This window comes from Papaver somniferum, chromosome 2, assembly GCF_003573695.1.
Source record: "Papaver somniferum cultivar HN1 chromosome 2, ASM357369v1, whole genome shotgun sequence".
In the NCBI taxonomy this organism is placed as follows: domain Eukaryota; kingdom Viridiplantae; phylum Streptophyta; class Magnoliopsida; order Ranunculales; family Papaveraceae; genus Papaver; species Papaver somniferum.
The window spans coordinates 130,812,348-130,834,131 of record NC_039359.1 but is presented as its reverse complement, the minus strand read 5'-3'; the positions used below and the strand labels follow the sequence as shown (position 1 = coordinate 130,834,131).

General features: G+C 39.9%; 1 protein-coding gene across 1 annotated transcript; it reads left to right on the top strand.

Moving 5' to 3' along the window:
• The first annotated feature begins 14,935 nt into the window (after window positions 1-14,935).
• Window positions 14,936-16,724, top strand: LOC113353943 (probable inorganic phosphate transporter 1-3). The gene has a single exon (XM_026597414.1). It carries the CDS (start codon window positions 15,000-15,002, stop codon window positions 16,614-16,616), a length of 1,617 nt encoding a protein of 538 aa, XP_026453199.1. The 5' UTR covers window positions 14,936-14,999; the 3' UTR covers window positions 16,617-16,724.
• Window positions 16,725-21,784: the final 5,060 nt, after the last annotated feature.

Sequence of the window (21,784 nt, the reverse complement as noted above, 5' to 3'; positions counted from 1 at the left end):
AGGCTTGGCGTGGCCAAAACTTGGCGCCGTGGAGCCGGACCCACATGTGGCAACATTGGCCCTGTTGCCACGCCAATCTCTTTGCTCTGGGAAACATTATTTGGATTTGGTAGAAATTTTCCCAAATTAGGGTTTGGCATGTTGAAACCCTAATTAGTGCATGTGGCATGCGGCTGCGGCATGGCGTCATTTTTGTGCAAATAGCGCCATGGCTATGCCAAAGGAACCATGTCAAGACCATAGAGTGGAAACGACCACAGGAGTAAGAGTTGCCGTGGGTAGCTATTCATGGCAGGTTGCCACGAAGTGGCATGTTTGCGAGGTAGCAAGTTGCGAAGTTGCCGCGGTAGAGTGGCATGTTGGCATGCCGACAAATATGTTGTTGTGGTAGGGCGTGTTTGGCTTGTCAGTTTAGCATGGTGGGCCGGGAGGATGCGTTTGGTTTTTAATGTATGGTGGCAAGTTCAGAGTAACTTGATTGGCCCAAAAGGGGGCCTACCGAATATAGGGAGCGACTATACTTCTGGTGAGAGTATGGCGAGTTTAAAGCAACCTGATTGGTCGAGGAAATAGGGTCGGGGCGTGGCCAATGGCGCTAGCTGGCCTCGGTCATGACCACGCCTCTTTTTGCTGCTGCGGCTCCCTGTTTTTCCTTATCCTGAGCGAGGTTCTGCACCTGCTAATCCATGGCGGATTAATTACTTAGTTTGCTTAGGCTTAATTTTTACAAGAAAGGTCTGGTATATTGCGCGAGGCGCGAAACCCTAACTTCTGCAAGTTAGTCAGGACAATTGACTGAATTCTATGTGTCGACACATAGCTCTTTTAAGTTCGTTGCCAGAGAGCAGCATGCTTTTCTGATTGAATACCTTATGCAGAGATCTTATTCTTGATACTTGGAGATTCGTGCTACTCTGTTGCGAGTGAACATGAATCGTCATGCCATATCAACATTAAGAGTTCATCCAGAGAACATAGCATAGAAGGCATTCAGAGGAACTTATATTAAGTGAATATACGCGAGGCGCCGAAATTTACAGAACATTTGGGATTCGCCAGTCTGGATAAATTTCATGTAAGTATATTGAGCGTCTCACTGAATATGCCAGTGGAGAAGATAGCACACGTGGCTCTGTTTCCTTGCAGAGTGACGTCACACCAGATGCAAGTTTTACGATTTTAACCCTAAGATAAAAACCACCACCAACATTTGGTCGTCGAAGTATCCCTTCTTGGGATGAGATAAAGCAGATCTGCGAAGGTATCCTCTGTTACTCAGGTTTCTCTGCATAGCGAGGGCTACACAGTTATCTTGTATGCGGCTACTAAAATCGTGACACGTGCTCCGCAGAATATTGGTATTATCACAGATAGATGTTGGTTGCACATTGTTCAAGTTCTATAGGGCTAAGTGTAGTCACTTGAGTGCTCTGTTGGAGTGTGCTCGTCAAGAATATGCCCTTTTTAGCACACAACAACCTTCTTCCAGTGATGCTGCTTCTTTTGCTAGGGTATCTTTCTTGGAGGATGATTTTAGGAAGATTCAAAGATCTTTGGAGGCTTGTTTGTTGGCTCTCGATAGAGCTAACAATGCTGTTAAAGTTACTGAGGACGGGAGTAAAGCTACTGATTCCGCTCTGGCTGCTGAGTCCTCCAAAGGCATAGGTTCGTTTCTTCTTTCCCTAAGCTTTGTTTTTGTTCTTGTTTGGTTGCATAGTCCTAAGACAACCTTCGCCTGCCAGCTGGTAGCTCTAGTGAGCTTAGATATCTCTGGGATCAAGTAGCCAAGTTAACCTTCGATGCTTGGTATTATCAGAAGAAGTCTGACAGGTTGATGAACGTAATTGTTCATAACGAGGCCCAACTTTTCCTTGAATCTGCTCATAACGCGGATTTAGTGAAGCAGATGGCTTTGCTTCGTAAAGAATGTGACGAAGCCCTTAATTGGAAGGAGAGTCTCATTTTAAAGAAAAATGAGGATATTTCCTTAGTTGAGAGACGCCTCTCAGCCCAAGAAATTATCCATAAAAAATTTCATGCGGATTTCGAAAATGTCTGTGCCTCCTTAGCTAAGGTTACTGCAGAGCGTAACGTCTTGTCTTCTGAGGTCTGTTCTCTTAAGAACAAACTTATTGAGGCTGACTCCGCATCATCTTCGATGTCTCATGCATCTTTGATCAAGAAATTTGAAGAGTTAGAAAATGTTTACCAAGTATTATCCTCTGAGAATGCTTCGCTCCGGGTAGATGTTGATGACCTCCGGACTGAGCGTGATACCGTTGTGGAAGATCTCGAGGACGCTGAGGTGGATCTTGCTGAGGCTCAACATAGTTTAGAAGAATCCCTTAGCCATGCAGGAGGTAGCTTAGGGTCCTTATATTCCAGAAGCATCCTTTGTATCTTTTGCTGCTTCCCCTTATTTCTTACACCCTTCGTATCCGCAGGTCTCCAAGAGCAGCTGGTGGGTGCAAATGCCAAGATCAACCGTCTTTAAGGCCAAATATCTTTGTTGGAGATATCTCGCCAGTTTGATGCTGCTGCTAAGTTCAAGGCTGAGGCTCTCCCAGCCTCTGTCGGTCACTCGAGCCAGAGGCTGGGAGAGGTAGCTGGTTGGTGTAAATGCCAAGATCAACCGTCTTGAAGGCCAAATATCTTTGCTGAAGATATCTCGTCAGTTTGATGCTGCTGCTAAGTTCAAGGCTGAGACTCTCCAGCGAGCTAACGATCAGCTTACTGCTCAGATGACTGAGCTTCGTCAAAAACCTTCTTCGGATTTGGCGGCTCAGTCTGCTCAGATGAAGGCGCAGTTTGAAAAGTCGGCTATCGATTATATTAATGATGCCTTTGCAGAGGCCGAGCTCCAAGATGAGGGTGTGGTCTTTCCTCGTCTCCCTTATCCTTGATCCTGCTGTGTCCAGTCTATCTTAACTGAACTCTTTGTTGTATGGTGCCCCCAGCTGAGGGGTCTTTGTGTCGTCTCCTTTCCTTGAAACAATGCTTCATGATGGTTTGAATCTTTGCTATTGGCAACTTTTAAGACATGTTAGTCATATTTTGGTAACATTATTATTGTACCTATACTATTGCATGAATATTTTGTTTGTAGACGTGTTGTGTCTAGATGATTGCACATTCAAGTCATCACCAGGTGCTAAGGTATGTTTAACCTTGGGTTGAACATTCATCGTCCTACCTAAGTATCCTTTGGACAGAAGGTACCATGGTGGCGAGGGCTCCTACGTGGGCAATAGTTTTCCTGTAACCCTACGCGTTCAACGCGATGGCTGCTTTACTTCGACAAGGTATCTGTATTTGGGATATCTTACTTTTTCTTGTTGCCTCATGAATGGAGATATCACTCCGAGGATCCGAGTACTGACATATGCGCAGTTATGTCTTGCCTTGCCTCGTCGTCAATCCTGACGGAGGGTGTCTATTCTAACCCAATTTGTACCTAATCAAAAATTGACTTTCTCTTAGGAAAAAGTTTCTTTCATTGATTAGTAAGGTTCATAATACCTTTGATCAGGGGTAGAACGTGGTGGGCTATTGCCCATTCCCTTCTTCTCCTGAGTGATCACCATTCTCTTACGGGTAATACTTTTTTAGGTACATTGCATTCCAAGGGTGTTGTAATACTTCACCTTTGAGGGTCCTTATGTAGTATGACCCTTTTCCAGCGATGTCGTGTATGATGTAGGGCCCGTCCCACGTCGGAGCTAGCTTGCCCCACTCCTTCTTTCTTTGATATGGTGGTATCTGACGTAATATGTATTCTTCGACCACAAAGTTTCTAGGGATGACCCGTTTGTTGTATTCGCGAGCTAGCCTTCGTTGATAGTTTACCATCTTTTGCAAAGCCACTTCCCGCATTTCTTCAAGATCATCGAGCTTTGCTAGCATTAGGTACGTCGTTAGGTTCTTCTCCCCTGCCTCTGTTTTTGTTGTTGGAAGTATTATCTCCGTTGGGATGACCGCTCCGGCTCCGTAGGTTAGCAAGAATGGAGTTTCTCCCTTGGCCGCCCTTCTTGTAGTTCGATAGGCCCATAGGACATTGTGCAGTTGTTCGCACCATCTTTTCTTGTATGCTCCTAGCTTTTTCTTCAAGTTCATCGCTATTGTCTTGTTAGTCGCCTCCGCTTGTCCATTGCTCTTAGGGTATATAGGAGTGGACTTGTTTTTCTGAATGTTGAAAGTATCGAACAACATATCTGTGTTCTTTCCTTGCAACTGCTTTCCATTGTCAGAGACTATGACGGCTGGTATTCCGAACCTGCATATGATTTGTTCAAACAAGAACTTAAAGACATCTGTGTCCATAATTCTTGCCAAAGCCTTTTCCTCCATGCACTTGGTGAAGTAATCCGTAGCCATAATAAGGTATTTTCTTTTCTTGGTTCCCTCTATCAACGGTCCGACAATATCAACCCCCCACTTGACAAATGGCCAAGGGATGATGACTGAGTTGAGATCCGTTGCTGGTGCTTTAATTTTCCTGGCAAAGCGTTGGCATCTCTAACAACGCTTAACCACGTTCTTTGAATCTTCGTCCATGCTTAGCCAGTAATATCCTTGCATTTTGGATTTGACAGCCAAGGACCTTCTTCCGCTGTGATTGCCGGCATCTCCGTTGTGTATATCATGGAGTATACTTCTGCCTTCATTTTGTGAGAGGCACCACATCAGAAGTCCGAGAGATGACATTCTATACAGTATTCCATCACGCAGGCTGTACATTGTTGCTTTCGATTCGAGTTTCCGAGCCTCCTTGACATATGCTAGCAAGGTACCTTTGTCAAGGTACTGGTGAATTGGAATCCTCCAATAATCCTCCGCTTCGTCCTCATTGTCTTCGTTGTCTTCGTCCGACATAGGCTGATCTTTGTCAGATTCTTCTACTTTGTTATCTGGATCTTCTTCGTCTTCTTTTCCTTTCTCAGCTTCTCTCATGGATCGAGTTTGAACGTCCATAGCCTCCTCAACTCCTGAGATTGGTCCTTCTATGAAGGCGCATATATCATTCCAATTTGCACGGAGGTGGTATTTCTGTCCCTTAGCATCGATAATATGAATGCTTAGGAATCTGGGTGTCTGTTATCTTTGCGACAGACATGTCTGAATGTAACATTGTTGATTTTTGATGCATGCTCCTGTGCTATCTTTAGGTACGAAGATAGTACTGGATCCAAAGTTTGATATTTGAGCTCGATTTGTCTCTGACTAACTGTGAGTCACTAGTCAAACGAACACATGATAAGCATAGCTCCCGTGCCAAGCGTAGACCATGTATGACCGCCTCGTATTCTGTGGTGTTATTAGTATATTTTTCGAACTCTAACTTGAATGCATAAATTCGCCGGTCTTCGGTAGGGGTTGTTATTACAATCCCTATGCCTGCACCCTCTCCATTGGAGGAGCCATCTACGAATATCTCCCACCTCCGTGAATTCTGAGGTTCCAAGAGGTCTTCTGGTTATTGCTTGTCTCCTCCATTCCTGGGATGTCATTTATTTCCGCTTCGTCGTTGAGAGGTAGGTCCGCTAGAAAGTCTGATAAGATTTGTGATTTCTCAGCCTTCTTTGTTCCAAAGATTATGTGGAACTTCTTAATCATGGCATTCCATTTTTCCACCCTTCCAATTTTCTCCGTGCTGTCGAGGATTTGACTTATCTGAGCCTTTGTGAAGACTCGGATGGTATGTGCGTCGAAATATATCCTTAGTTTCTGTGTTGCCACTACTAAGGCATATATAAGCTGCTCCACCTTGGAATAATTACGCTCCGCTGAACTGAGTATTTTGCTGATGTAGTATATGGGCTTTTCTCCTTGTCCTTGGTCCCGTACCAATACAACGCTCATAGCGTAGCTTGTTGCTGCAAAGTACAAGGTGAGAATTTCACCTGGCTCCGGCTTCTGTAGGATGGATACCGAAGTCAAATATTCCTTGATTTTTTGGAAGGCTTGATCGCACTCCGTGGTCCACATGAACCTGTTTCCCTTCCTTAGTGTATCGAAAAATGATTTGCATTTATTTGATGATCTTCCCATGGAAGCTAAGATTCCATTTAGCTTTTGTACTCCTTTTAGTGTTTGCGGAGATGGCATTTCCATTATTGCTTTGACCCTTTCGGGGTCCAATTCTGTTCCTCGCTTAGTTACCAAGTATCATAGGAATTTTTCTGAGGTTACTCCGAACGTGCATTTCTCCGGGTTTGCCTTCATGTGAAAGATTCTCATGGCTTCGAATATTTCCCTTAGGTCTGATAGGTGGTGTTTCGCCTCTTTGCTCTTGACCAGCATATCGTCCACGTAGACTTCCGGTATCTTTCCCATCCACGGCTTAAAGATTTTGTCTACCAATCGCTGGTATGTTTCCCCCGCGTTCTTTAGTCCAAAAGGCATCTTTGTATAACAATACAAGTCTCGTGGGGTAAAAAACGCAGTATGCTCCTGGTCTTATTCTGCAAGGGAGATTTGTGTTATAACCTGAGTATCCATCCATGAAGGATATAACCTCTGGTGATCTTCGGTTGCATTGACCGGTTGGTAAATGTTTGGCAGTGGGTAACTGTCTTTGGGGCACGCTTTGTTGAGATTGCTAAAGTCGATACAAATGCGTACGCCTCCGTTCTTCTTGGGCACAATCACGATGTTGGATATCCACGTGGGATACTTGACTTCTCGTATGAACCCTTCGGTTAATAGCTTTTGTAACTCCTTTTCTATCGCTTCTTGGTAGATGTCTGCCACCATACATATGTGTTGTTTGAATGGTGGTATTTATGGTTTGAGCCGAAGGTGGTGGGAGACCAAATTCGGGTCAATTCCAGGCATGTCTTCCATTGACCACGCAAATACATATGCGTAGTCCTTTAGTAGCCTTTGTAGTTGCATCTCCTCTTCCTCTTCAAGTAAAGTTCCGATGTTGATCATTTTTGGTTCCGCCTCCGTTCCGATGTTGATTTTTTTGTTGGTTCCACCGGTGAGAAGGTTTGTTTCTGAGGACGTTGAGGAGTGCTTTTCTTTAATTGTCATTTGGCAGAGACGTTCTCCCCTGGAGTGGCGGAGGTGCTTGTCTCCGGAAATGAGGTGGCTTCGCGTACTTATAAGGCTCCGTCCTTCACCTCTTTAGTGTTTTCCTTTCGGCTTTTTCTTTCGTGCTGCTGCCTGCTGGGAAGCTACTCTTTCTTCGTTGAGTCTGACCTCTGCTAGATTGTATAGCCTTGCGTCTTTCTGGTCACCTTTGATTTCCATTTCACCCATGGGTGTAGGGAATCGAAGGTACTGATGATATGTCGAAGTTGTTCCTCGTAATCAATGGACCCATACTCTGCCCACGATTATATTATAGGGCGAAGGTGCTTCCACCACACATAACCTTGTATTGGTTACTAAGGGTCCTACACAAACCTTGTTTTGGTCTAGAAACTGCTCTATTGAAACCGTATATTGTGCAAGTGGAAGAATCCATCTGCTCCGCTGTCAAACCCATGCGTAGGTAGGGTTCGTAAAACAATACATTTAACGAGCTGCCCCCATCAACGAGGGCCTTCGTAATGTTCCATCCATGTATTGGAAGAGTGATCACAAGTGGATCGTTGTGCATCTCGACCTCCTGATTGACGTCTTTTTTTGAGAATGTTAATGGCGTGGCCATCCATTGTTCCCAAGTGCTAGTAGGTGGTCCGCTTAGCTTAAACACCTCGTGGGCTTCTAGCTTTCTCCTGTTTTGAGATAACTCGAGGATGTCTTCGAGTAGCTCCTCCTGAAATCCACTGGAGAAGGTAATCATGTTGATGTATTTGTCGTCCTGAGGTAGTTCTACCCTTTTCTTGGGGGCTACCTCAGTATCAGCTGGTTGTATCTGCACGTACTCCATGAACTTGCCTTCGTCTATGAATCTCTTGATCGTGTTCCTTACGTGATAGCATGTATCAGTTGTATGCCCGTTGTACTGGTGGTACTCACACTATTCCTTAGCCTCCTTTGTTTTATCTGGTTGCTTTACCCTAGTGTTAGGGTACGGAAATCCCGGCTTCGCTCCTTTCTTGCTTAGAATGTGGAGAACGTGGTGTTTAGCTTTGTGTAGATTTTATCTACAAATTCTTCTCTTCCTTTGCCATCTCCATATTTGGATCTTAGGTATCTCAGGAATTGGTTCCAAAGAGTTGGTTCGTTGCGGAGCTGTTGTCGTCATTTCTTATGCCCTTGGGTTGTCCTTCTGGATTTCTTCAAGTCTGATGTAGAGGTCTTGGACAACCCTAAGCTCGCCTTCGGAATCAAGGGCTCGGTTGTGAAGCTCCACAAAGATGACCGAGGTTCTGTCAAGTCCATACTTATAGCAATTAATGCTAATTTCTGGATTGACTTTCCCTATTACTTGGCATGTCTTTTGCCACCTGTCGGTGTATTGCATCAATGTCTCTCGGGGTCTGATAGCTAAAGAAAATAGTCTATCTAACCCTGCCTTTGTTGACTTTTTGTACATGTATGTCTCCAGAACACCGTAGATAATTGCTCAAAGGAGTCAATTGAGTTTGCTGGTAAATTGTCATACCATGCCAATGATGATCCCGTCAAGATTGCCGGGAAGTACCTACAAAGTGCTACCTCATCTCTTTCCCAATGGGCGAGGACATGAGTAATAACGTAGGTGGGCTGCGGGATCTGAGGTACCGTTGTATGCCTGAAACATAGGTACCGGGCTCTTCGGATGGATGGGTTCCCTCAAAATGCGAAAATACAATGGAGATGTGGTCGCCTCTTGTAGCACTTCTTCTAGTCTTGCGCCTGCGTGGCCTATTTTTAGTCCTTGCATCTCCTTCCGTATTTTCTTCATTTGCTCCATAACCATGTTCACATTGTGAGCGTCTATGGAAAATATCTCGTCGTAGTAGGACTGGGAGGGCTTGTATGTTGGATCTGTCTCATCTGGATCATGACCTGTTCTTCTGGATCCCCCTGCTGGGTTAGCCTTCGGTGGGTTGAGATCCACCCTTCGTATTCCTGAGATAGCTCCGTTATCACGCCTCTTTAGCGAAGGGTAAGTTTGGGAACCTTCGATTTGAACGTCTAGCATATCTTTTAAGTTATGGTTCTCCTGGGCCATCACGTGCATTGCATCCTCATGCTCCTTGTTTCGTAGTAGCAAAGATGATACTTGTGCTGTCGTTTGTTCTTCGTTGTGGATTCCACCACCCTGAGAAGTGATGTCCGCCAGATCCCCAGAGTTATCCACTCCTTCTTCTATGACCGGTGCATCTGGATCTATCTGGATCGGAGTTAGGTTTCCCAACCCTCGTCCTGTAGGAATTAGGGTCCTGGGTAACTCTGCGTTGGCCGCAGGTGGATGCATGACATTGGGATGCTCCGGTAATGGCATGCCGTAAAGTGGTTGTGCTCCCGATGTTTTCCCCATCCCTTCAGTAGGAATAAGCGGCTTGGTAGCACATGTTCTCCTTGTTATTTCGCTTTATCCGTCCTCTGCTTCGGTTCTTTGGTTTGCTTGAGACGACTTTTCAGATCTTCCTCTCGTGACTGCTGGTCATGAACTTGTTGGTACATCACTTGGTTTCTGCATGCCTTCGACTTTTTTTATCCTGCGGTCACAGAAAAAACGACAAAAATCTGCTACTTGGGTGCCTTCGTCAAAAGTAGCAATTAATGCTCTGACACAGAAGATGGATAAACAGCTTTTTCAGAAAAATAAATGACGTCTTGGAGAGACATGTACTGACTTTTTATGGTACCCTTTGAGAAAACAACCTTAAATGTTGAAAAATAATTAAAAAAAGGTACCAAATCTTTTCGAAAAATGGGGTATTAAATGTTTGAAAAGATTTTTGCTTCCTTAAATTCTCGCGGAGATTCCTCAGTGCTCAGAGATACTCAGATCTGAAGCATGCTTTGTTGAAAAAGGTGTTTTAGTACAAAACAAAAGTTTTAACGTTTTGTGAGTGTGTTTTTGTGAAAACTTTTGTAAATATGTGAGATTGCTAGTCTTTAGTAGGGGTGGGACTTGGGTTGGGTTAACCCACCCAACCCGAACGTTAGGCGGGTATGGGCAATGTGCATCAAAACTTTGGGAAAGCTTGGGCATAATTTTTGAAAACCCGAGTTAAATTTGGGCAAGCATGGGCACAAATATTTCTAACCCAAGCAACCCGCCCAACCCGAAGAACTATGATGTAGCTATATAAAGAGAAAATTTAGATCTTATCTTCACATCTAATAATGAAAATATAAATTATATCTATCTCATTAATCAATCATTCAATATGAAAAAAGTTTATATTATTGTAAATAATCTTCGGTTATTTGGAAATTTAAGATAAATGGAGCAATCAAACTTATTATTACCAAAATTTGTTATTATCGTATTAACAAACTCATATGTCTATCGAAACTTGGACTAACCCGAGGAACCCGAGGAACATAATTTGGGCGGACTTGGGCAGTATCTTCATGGGTTCCACGGGTTCGATGGGCAATCTGGTCAAGGGATTCCTAGCTCGGGTCTGCCTCGGCCAATCCTTCTAACCCGCCCAACCAACCCAAGTCCCACCCCTAGTATTTAGAGGATATGAACTCAAAGAGCTTGCGAAAACAATGGAAGAACCAATCACTAGAAAGTGAGATCCATCGATGTTGAACTCAGATATCTTCGTTAAATAAGATGCGTAAGCAAAACAAATGACGGAATATAAAAACTCAAGTTGGTGAGCGAAACGTTCTAGGGAAAACTGTGACTACTCGTTTTCCCGTAGTCTACGTAATGTATAAAGCTCAGATAATCAGATACTAAGTAGTATTGATGCCTCTGTTGAACTGATAATGCTATGTAATAAAAGATACTCAAGATCACAACAATAACTAAGAACACAAAGATAATGTAAATGCCTCTAAGGTATCATGAGACATAAGAGATCACGTGGTTCGACTTTCGTCTACGTCCACAGGGTAATGAGTGATTGTTTTGTATTAAGTCATGGTGGTTACAAAGATCTTAAATGCTTCCCAAAGTAATAGAGAGAACTCAAGTTGAAGTAAATACTTAAGTTCTAAACATTAAAGAGGTATAAGCTTAAGACTAGATATTCTCTCCTAGGTATTGAATGCTTTTAGTTTGTTGGCGAGGCTTGGTATTTATATCCCCTTCTGCTCCAAGTATATCTTTGTTTCATATGGGTCCATCGTTTCCTGATATACCTTTATGGTACCTTCGTTTTCCGCGTGCTTTCTCCAGTCGAACTCTGTCACCTCAGCTGACCCACGTTCCTTTGGGAACTTCCCAGCCTTAGTACAGATTGTACCTTCGTTCACCGCCAGCCTCTGCCAATCGGGTTCCGCCACATCATCTCTCTCCACGTGCCTTGATTATGCGTGTAGATAAGAGATTTGTGCATTTAATGCTGATTAGATATGTCATCTACCTTTGTCCCTTCACCAACTGCCTCCCCGTATACTAGGCTTTTATTTCTTTCATCTTAGTCGTCGAGGCATCCTTTCTTGGGACGATATAAAGTAGATCTATGAAGGTATCCTCTGTCACTCGGATTCCTCTGTATAACGAGGGCTACACAACTATCTTGTATGCGACCACTGAGATCGTGACACGTGCGCAGAATATTGGTATTCACAACTACAAACGAAAATTCTAGATTCACTTTAGTTTTTCACCGCTATTAAGGGTAGTACTACTTGTAGTTGGTTATGGTTTTTAATCATAGGAATGCAAATCAGGTGGCACATGAGTTAGCAACTAGAGCTAATTCATATTGACAGTCCATGCTCCCTCGGTGAATCGGTCGTATCCAAAGACGGACCAAACAATGGGCTAAAATAGGCTATTGGTTATAGCCCGTCCCCAACATATTTTTCGGATATGGATTTTCTTTGAAAATTTATTTTTAGCCAAGCATATGTAGCCAATATAACTTTTAGCGTATGTTGAGAGATAATCAAAACTTAAATCTTATTTACATCAAGAGAAATCTTCTTCTGCTCCACATATTTATTTCTCATTTCTCTTCAATAAACTATAAATTTCTTTTTGTAACGACTTTTTTATTATTAATTTTCTTCGTTTTAATCTTTAGTTATCTATCTATCTAGTATTTTCTCGATGAATCATAATCCTCCACCAATTCATGGTTTGTTTAAATAAATTATCACGACCTTCAGCCACTTTGCCAATCATTAACATCTCAAATTTACTAATGGTGGGTTTGTTTGCAGAATTTATTGTTTCCAGGAATTTATAATCCCATGGGATTACAAATTATGGGAATCATGTAGATTCCTTGTGTGTTTGGTAACTCAATTAAAATTCCTAGGATTTATAGAGTTTTCTTGTTTTAAAGTCTTTGTACCGTTTGACATTACCCTCAAATAAATTGCATTTATATGAGATTTAGAGTTAAAAAAAATGGGTCCATAAACGTGATTCCAAGGATTCCGACAACCAAACGTACAAAGGGAAACATAATTCTACCAAATCCCTTGGACCCATAAATTCCACTTTTAAAATTCTACATTCAAACCCACCATAAAGGAAAATTCCTGGATCCATCCCTGGTTGCATATATGTGGCATAAAAATAGTGCTTGAATAATAAATTATTTCGAACTAAGATTGCTAAGGACCAATAAACATCCATTATTTAAATAATATTCGAGATACGTAACGAGATAAACTTGACAAGAAATTCCTTCTTTTCAATATTATACTCTATACACAAATCAAGAGTAATATGCTTCACGAAAAAAAGGAAAAAAAAATCCAAGTGCGATCATTTGTTATCATTCATTTATTTTGAAAATTTATGAACTAATCGATGTCTTATTGGTTGCATTAACTCTTTCTTCATGAAGAATTCTTAACTCTAAAAAACTATAACTAATTACGAATAACAACAAAATTTAATACAAAATAATTTAAAAAAAAATGAAAAAAGAGATGTTGAAAATGGAAAAGGATATAAATTACTCAAGAAGACGTGCTTGAGCTGCATAAGTCTAACTTCCACAAGAAAACGATTTTAAAAACAAGCTTATTATAGGGGCGGCATGATTTATTAGAGGGTCGACATTGTGATAGTAATGTCCCTTTAGTTGATTAGGGGATGTCCAAAAGGGAATGTAAATTAACTACATTATCCTTTTCACCTTAAATCAACCAAAATCAAATCAAATTTTTTTAAACCTAATGAATCAGAAAAAATCAAATCAGTTTTTTTTCATCTTCTTCTTCATCTTCTCTTCTCCTCCATCAACTGTAACCTCCATTAAAACTGGAAATTTCGTCGTCTTCGATTAATCAGCGATTCGAAAATTAATCAAGTGTAATGACTTATATAAGGTATATTATGAAATCTCAGTTAGGGTTTAGTTTATTTTGTTCGATTTAAGTTTAATTTCTATCAGAAATTAGGGTTTTAGGTGAAAATTGAAATTGAAATTTCTGGGTTTATGTGAGCTACGGTTGATTTTAACTCTATTACGAACCGTAACTGGAGAATTTGATGTTGTTACGGTTGGTAATAGTTCAATTACCAACCGTATGTTCTTATATCTGAAAATTTTCTTCAGTTACGGTTGATAACCATTTTTATTTACCAACCGTAACTCAGTTACGGTTGGTATCAAGCATTTGGTTACCAACCGTAACTGGTTTTACAATTGGGTTTTCCTCCAAATTTAACCAGTTACGGTTGGTAGTTCATCTTTTACGAACCGTAACTATGAATTACGGTTGGTTACGAGCGAAATGCCAACCGTAATTAGTTCTGAGAATGTAAGAAATTGAATTTTTTTACGTATTTGAGCAACAAAGAGCTAGTTGGGACTAATTTAGAAGTATACCTGGTCATTTTCAGGCATTGGGTTTCACTTTGTTGGTTAATTTCTTCAAGTGATTCATATTGACCTTCACTTTGGGTTAAAATTTCTCTACCATCTTCAAACTTTTTTTTTTTAAACTCTAAAATCTAATTTTGTTTTGATTTTGAGTTAATATAAGTGAATTTAATCATTAACATTAAACTTGATTATCATCACTAAACTAGGTTATCAATTATGAGGATTAATTTGTCATTTCCAATTATTTTTAATAAGGAACACCTTGAATGATCATGTAATGATCCTTTTTGTCCTATTAAAATGTTGTCCTTCTTATAAATCACGTCGCCACTCTAATAAGCTTGTTTAAAAATGCATATTATTGGCAATTTTTCAAAAGTAAAATGATATTTAAATAAAACTCAAAGTATATCGGCCGTATCCCCTCTGGCTTTGACGTAGTTTTATTATAATCTTGCAATTTTGAATATGGAGAAGGGCATGTAGACTAGAGATTGGGTAAACATCGCTCTAAGTCTCTAGCAGTGCATAGTGTATGAGCCATAAGAAGAAAAGATAGGTTCTATATATTCAACTCAGAGTATAAAAATCAAAAAACTAAAAAGGCAGGATCCATAGGTACTGGTTTCTTAGGCAGGAACCAATGAACATCCATTGCACAATGAGTGAATGAGAGGAACATCAATGTGACTTTTAACAATGCAAACGATCCCTCAAAGTTAAGAGGGAAAAGAGAAATTTACCAATATATGTGTGGTATGTTAAACAAATTAATTATTGACTTTTGCTATAGAAAAATCTGACCTTGTCAAGGATATATGGCTGTAGATGCAGATGTAATACAAATCTCTGACCAAGAGTTTACAACTAATGAAAGGGAATCAGAAGGTTTAACAACATTATAGTTGACATAAAAAAACGGAGTAAGGAGCTTTAAAACATTAACAGAAGTATAGTCGACATAAAAGGGATCTTTATGACTTTATAGGGTATATGCTTTTAGAGTGATCTCTATATAACGGGAATATCAGACTGCATTTGAAATTACAGCCTTCTTATCTTCCCTCCATTTCATTCAGCAACAACAGCCTCTCTTTTTCTCCCTCCCTGTAACAGGGGAAAAAAGAGTAGCCGAAAGTCATGGTGAAGGAACAACTAGAAGTGCTTAAAGCACTTGATGTAGCTAAAACACAATTGTACCATTTCACGGCAATTGTTATTGCTGGTATGGGTTTCTTTACTGATGCATATGATCTCTTTTGCATCTCTCTTGTCACCAAGCTGCTCGGAAGGATTTACTACACTGTGCCAGGAGCAGAAAAACCTGGAACTTTGCCACCAAATGTTGCTGCGGCTGTTAATGGTGTGGCTCTAGTCGGCACACTTGCTGGTCAGCTCTTCTTTGGTTGGCTAGGTGATCGAATGGGTAGAAAGCGTGTCTACGGTCTTACCCTACTTATTATGGTTACTTGTTCAGTGGCGTCCGGTCTTTCTTTGGGAAACCAACCAAAAGCGGTCATGGCTACTCTATGTTTCTTCCGTTTCTGGCTTGGATTTGGAATTGGTGGTGACTACCCACTTTCTGCAACTATCATGTCTGAGTACGCCAACAAGAAAACTCGTGGTGCTTTTATCGCTGCTGTCTTTGCAATGCAAGGAACAGGAATTCTAGCCGGTGGAATTATGGCCATTATAGTTTCTTCGATATTTGATAAACAATTCCCTGCTCCAGCTTATCAAGTTGATGCGCTTGCGTCCCTTCCACCAGAGAGTGACTATATCTGGCGTATAATTGTGATTTTCGGTGCAATTCCAGCTGCTTTGACCTACTACTGGCGTATGAAGATGCCTGAAACTGCACGTTACACTGCTCTTGTAGAGAAAAATGCGGAAAGGGCAGCTGCCGATATGTCTAAGGTTTTAAACAAGGAGATTAAAGCTGAAACAGAAATGGTAGAAAGAATGACGACAGATGAGAGCAATTCCTTCGGTTTATTTTCAATGAAATTTCTTAAACGACATGGCCTTCCTTTACTTGGAACCACAAGTACTTGGTTCTTGCTGGACATAGCATTTTACAGTCAAAACTTGTTCCAGAAGGATATTTTTACTGCAATTGGGTGGATTCCACCAGCAAAAACGATGAGTGCTAGTCAAGAAGTTTTCAAGATCGCGAGGGCACAAACATTAATTGCTTTATGCAGTACTGTTCCTGGGTATTGGTTTACAGTGGCTTTCATTGATATTATGGGGCGGTGGGCAATTCAAATGATGGGTTTCTTCTTCATGACCGTCTTCATGTTTGCTATTGCATTTCCTTACAATTACTGGAGTAAAAAGGAGAACAGGATCGGATTCGTTATTATGTATGCATTAACTTTCTTTTTTGCAAACTTTGGACCCAATAGTACAACCTTCATCGTCCCAGCAGAGATATTCCCAGCTAGGTTGCGTTCGACATGTCATGGTATATCAGCGGCTGCAGGAAAAGCTGGAGCAATTATTGGTGCATTTGGTTTCTTATATGCCGCACAGAATCAAGATCCAAAAAAGACTGATCATGGATATCCTGCTGGTATTGGTGTTAAAAACTCCTTGATCGTGCTTGGAGTTATCAATTTCATCGGCATGTTGTTTACGTTCCTGGTACCTGAACCAAATGGTAAATCTTTGGAGGAATTATCAGGTGAAAACGACGGAGATGATGGAGAAAATGAATATCCCCACCAAGGAAACAATACATCAGTGCCTGTTTGATCTATTGGTTTTCGGACTATATCACTTTGCAAAAATAAGAACTTTGTAGGTGACATCACTGCGTGATTCTCAATTGCCCTTTGTCTGCGTGGAAGAAAAACGGTTTGTTAGACAAGGGAGACGACTTGAAGTTTATGTCAAGTGTTAAATTACTTCTACTGTCATTTGTTTGTTACATTTTGGATGAATGTTGAAATTCTTTAATTGATGCTAACTTTATTTGTTATAAACTTGATATAGTGTGTGTCTGATATGTCATTGTGCATCTTTGTTATCTTCTCTACAGTCACATCCCTATGATATATAAATAGTAGATCTTTAAGACTTAGTCTGCAATCTTTCTCACCCTTTTGATAAAACTCTGGTTGGTTCCTACATGGTATCAAACGTACGTAAATGGTTAAATGTCCATCCCTATACGATTGTAAGTGTTAGGCCACTTCCTATGGGTGTGGCAAACATGATTGTTTGCCATTTATGCACCCACTATGGAGGTGGCAAACTGGTAAACCGGCCTGGCTAAGTGGTAAATTTGGCACTTAGCCAGGCCAAGTCAAGTTTCTACCGAGTGGTCGAGACTCGACCGCCCGGTCTAGTTTACACCGTTCGGTGTATTGTCCACCGTCAGCGGTCTAGACTAGACCGGTAGTATCATCTCATCCAACGGTCATCATTTCATCTGCCTATAAATATGATATCAAATTTCATTTCATTTCAACTCACCCCATTTCTTCAATCTCCATTCTTTCACTCCACAAATCCAATATGTCATTTCGAGTTCGACCTCGCAAATTTAGCATATCTGAAGGTGAATCCATTTTGCAGGCATTATTTTTTTGTTACGCAAGATATGGTCGATGGTGGACAAAATCAACATTAAGCGGTTGCATGGAGTCGTATGTTTCAGAGATTTCAAGAAGAAACATTGAACCTCAATATCGAACAGCAGATGGATTGTGTCATCGCTTCGAAATAATCAGTAAGGATGTGAAGTTGTTTGTTGCTTCACTTAAAGAAGGCTATCGAAACCGACAAAATGACCAAAATGCAAATGATGTGGAGCAAATATGTCGGCTCGAATGGCGCAACAGAGTTGGAACACATTTTTACTTTGAGGGTTGTTATCTTATCTTGAGGGTGTTGCCCAAATATGATCAGTTTAGAGTAACTGCCCAAATATGATGCATCTTTCGTTTGTATGATGCAACTATCATTTGTATCAAATTTTAATTTTAAGATATTAATATAAAACTAGTGCATCTTTCATTAAAAGTTTAGAATTTTAATTTACATTAGTGCCTCTTTCATTCATGTAGACAATGACATAACTTAGAATAAAGACTTTAAAAGCAAAAATTTGGGACAATGTTCTTCATCTTGTTTATTTTTTTCATTTCACCGAACTTCCAATCAATGCGCTCATGAACGGAGTCTCCTTTGTTTATCTTCTTCTTTGCCTTCAAATTTTCCTTCCCTTGAACTTTTCTTGGTCTTCTCTTAGTTGGAGGTTTGATTTGGTTAATATCCAAAACTTGTAGACTTCTTTATTTTTACCTATTTCTTTATAACCTTCACATATCTTATTAAGGGCGGATTCAAGCACCACTCCAGAAAAATCAAGTTGGGTAGCCAAGTCAAGTTGGGATTCAAACTTTGTCATTTTGAAAGATAAGATAAAAAGATAGATATTTTTTGTGTAAAAAATTTGGCTTAATTTTGGTGTGAATTGTTTGCCCTTTTTATAGCGGTGGAGAAAGGGCCGTTGGAGGTTTCAAATCCACCGAACGGCTGAGACTACACCTCTAACGGTCTAGTATACACCTCTAGCGGTCTAGTGTACACCTCTAGCGGTCGAGTCTACACCGCTAGAGGTATAGTCTCAGCCGTTCGGTGGAGACTCGACCGCTTACCTTTTCTCCCATAGTGGCGCGGCCAGTTAGCCAGGCCAGCTCGCATGGCATATGGAGGGTTCAGCCATCCCCATAGGAACCGGCCTTAAAGGCCTAAAGTGTAGGGATTGATAGTCTCGCATTGCTTATAACTCTATCCCATTGGTTTTGAGTTGGAATCCCATATATCTTACATGGTAGTATTACAGGGAGGTAGTCAAATGAGATTTTAAATGACTTCTGGGGAGTTCCCAAATATATTGTTATTCCATTGATATTTTTGGAGAGTCTCTCAATGTCTCTTGTTATTGGTTAAAGACTTTTTTTAAGTCATTTAAATTCTCCAAAACTCCATGTTATTGGATTATGATTTCGTAAGAGTCACTCAAACACTCCTGTTATTCGAAAGAGAATTGAAAGTCATGGATTTGTAATTTTCAGAGATTTGGAGAGACTTTTTTTTTGAAAAATAAGCATGGTGAAAGTCTCTCCCCAAGAGGTGATATTTTGGGAGACTTCAGAATTTGGGAATTTTCTAATAAAAGGGGGGGGGGGGATTTCGGTAAATATCATAGCCGAGATAACCCTGTTAACGGAATGATGGAGGGTTCCATTTGTTTTTGTATTTCTTGTAATCGTGTAATGCCTTTATAACCACCTCTGAACTATATGATAAAAAAAAAGTCAAAACTATCGGATACAAATTTCATAGATAGCAAATAAAATGTGGGACGAGTGGAATAAAGATAATGAAAATTTAGGCATAAGACAACTATGATGAGATTTATTTAGAAAATGGACACATATTTCGTTATTTATTTATTTATTTTCAATTTCATTAGGTATTCACAGTACTTTAATGAACATTGTAATGTGGATAATCAAATAATTGGTAGACATATTGAATTTTTCAAGAGATATTACACATTTTTTGTCTCAACAAGTCACAAAGACTCTTTACAAATCTCATTTTTTTGTCTCCACAAGTCACAAAGACTCTTTAAAATACTCTCAGAGAATCACTAAAATCTCTAGATTTACAGAGAATCTCCGAGAGTCACTCAAACTGAAAATCTATGGAAGTCCACAGAAGTCTCATTTGACTACCACCCTGTTAGATATTTTATTTTCTCTCGTGAGATAAAATTCCGATCCTTATCTCTTACACCTTTTCTTGTTTTCTTTTGGGAATCAAGAATACCATTTATTCTTTCACATCTTTAGGAGAGATACTCATTTCTTCTGCAATCTAATAATTTTCATAATTTTTGTTATTTATGACTAATTCTCCTGATTCATCTTCTACAACGAACACTTTAATCAATGTTTTTCAAAAACAAAATCTCAATCAATCTTTTACTTTACATTTTCAAAATGTATGTAATAATTTTGTTTCGATACCAAAGTTTATTCCCTAAATTATGTTTTTTTTTTTGGAAACATCAATTTGAATCAAATTTATTCAATACAAATATGTATCGACGTTAATGGATCTTCTGAAGAACCTTACAGATTCTTGTTAGTCTTGGTTTCTAATCCGAGGAATTTGTTACGGAAACTGATGTATTGTGTCGGCATGTCCTACCTAAATGCGACTTTTACTAAACCGATTGCATCTGGAACTTTGGGATTATCTTCTTCGAAACAATACTTGGATTATTGAAAGACTGAATTCAGTGATCATTTCTTGGCTAGGGGATCTATTTTCCTAAGTCAACTAGTTATATTTGATTCTGCAAGGTAATCTTCATATGTCATAATTTTTAGGAAATGTTACAAAAATTATTGATAATCTTGCTGCAATCAATGATCCGGTTTTTGATGAAGATGTTGTGATGCATGTTTCGAATGATCTTCATCGTGATTTTACTCATTTTGTTATTACATCTCAACATCAAGAAACATATTATAAATTTTCTGAGTTGCGATCAAGATTAGTTCATCATGAACTGTGGTTAAAATTACATTCTCAACTCAAGAGTCTGTTGTTCTTCTTGATTCCACTAATACTACAGAAGTATTCTTTACCAAGAAGACCAACTCAAATTACAAGAAATCTTTTTCCTCAAGTAGTTCTGGTTCTAAGAATCAAGAATTCACTCGGAATAATTCTGGTTTCATGTGTTAGGAATTTATTACCACCTATGACAAACTTTTCTTCTATAACTTGTCAGGTTTTTAAAGAGGTTGGTCATACAACTAATAGATGTAGATTTTGGTACACACCACCAACTCATTATCCTTACCTATTTCTAAATCTCAAGCCTCTATTTCCAAAGGATGTGTCTGGTTCCACATCAGGGCCTCCATTTCTTTATTGTTCATTGAGTAATGATTCAACTTTTTGTCTTTCGTCATCTAAGTTTGTCACTAGTACACAATGGACACCGTATTCTACTGCTTCCTATTATATGACAAACAATCTGGCCATGCTTCATTCTTCTGTTCCTTATTTTGGCTTTGATCTGGTAAGGTAGATAATGGTAAGTTCTTACCTATTACTCATGTTGGTACATCCATTTGAACCATATTACATGATGTTGAATCGAATAATGCTTTATTGGTACCTACTTTGTGTAAGAACCTTATAAATCACATACCCAGTATGTATAACTAAGTCAATCTGGAATTCCATGAACTAGTCAGAGAGGTACGCATACCCGATATGCATACACCTTGGATCTGAGTTGGGAATAAAGGAAGGTACGCATATATACCCGAGACGCGTACCCCTTGGATATGACTCTCTGAAAACGCGGGGGTACTAAAACACACCACCAACTTTTTCTTAGGAAACCTGTATGGAATAAATTCAAATATAATTCCAAGAGTTCAACTTAATGAATATCAATCAGGAAAGATATGAAGAGCTTATATCTCTTTCTCTCACAATAAAAATGTTACAGAGACAAGTCCGTGAACCTGATTATACCGTGAGAGTACTTGGAGGATTCCAAAGATCAATATCGAAGAATCAGTAAAGTCGTATCCAACAATTATGATGGACTTATCTACTTGACTTGATTTTAACGTACAACCTATGATATTTCAATTATAAAGATAAATAATATAATACGGAAAAGAAATAACACAGACACAGGAAATTTTGTTAACGAGGAAACCACAAATGTAGAAAAGCCCCGGGACCTAGTCCATACATGAACACCAAACTGTGTTAAGCCACTACAAAACCTAGCCTACTATCAGAATTTCAGACTGGAATGTAGTTGATACCGAATTAAACCGTCACAACAATTCAGTTACAGTCACGCTCCTTAC

Coding starts and splice junctions, on each gene's coding strand:
- LOC113353943 (XM_026597414.1), top strand. CDS start 15,000: ATGGTGAAGGAACAACTAGAAGTGCTTAAAGCACTTGATGTAGCTAAA.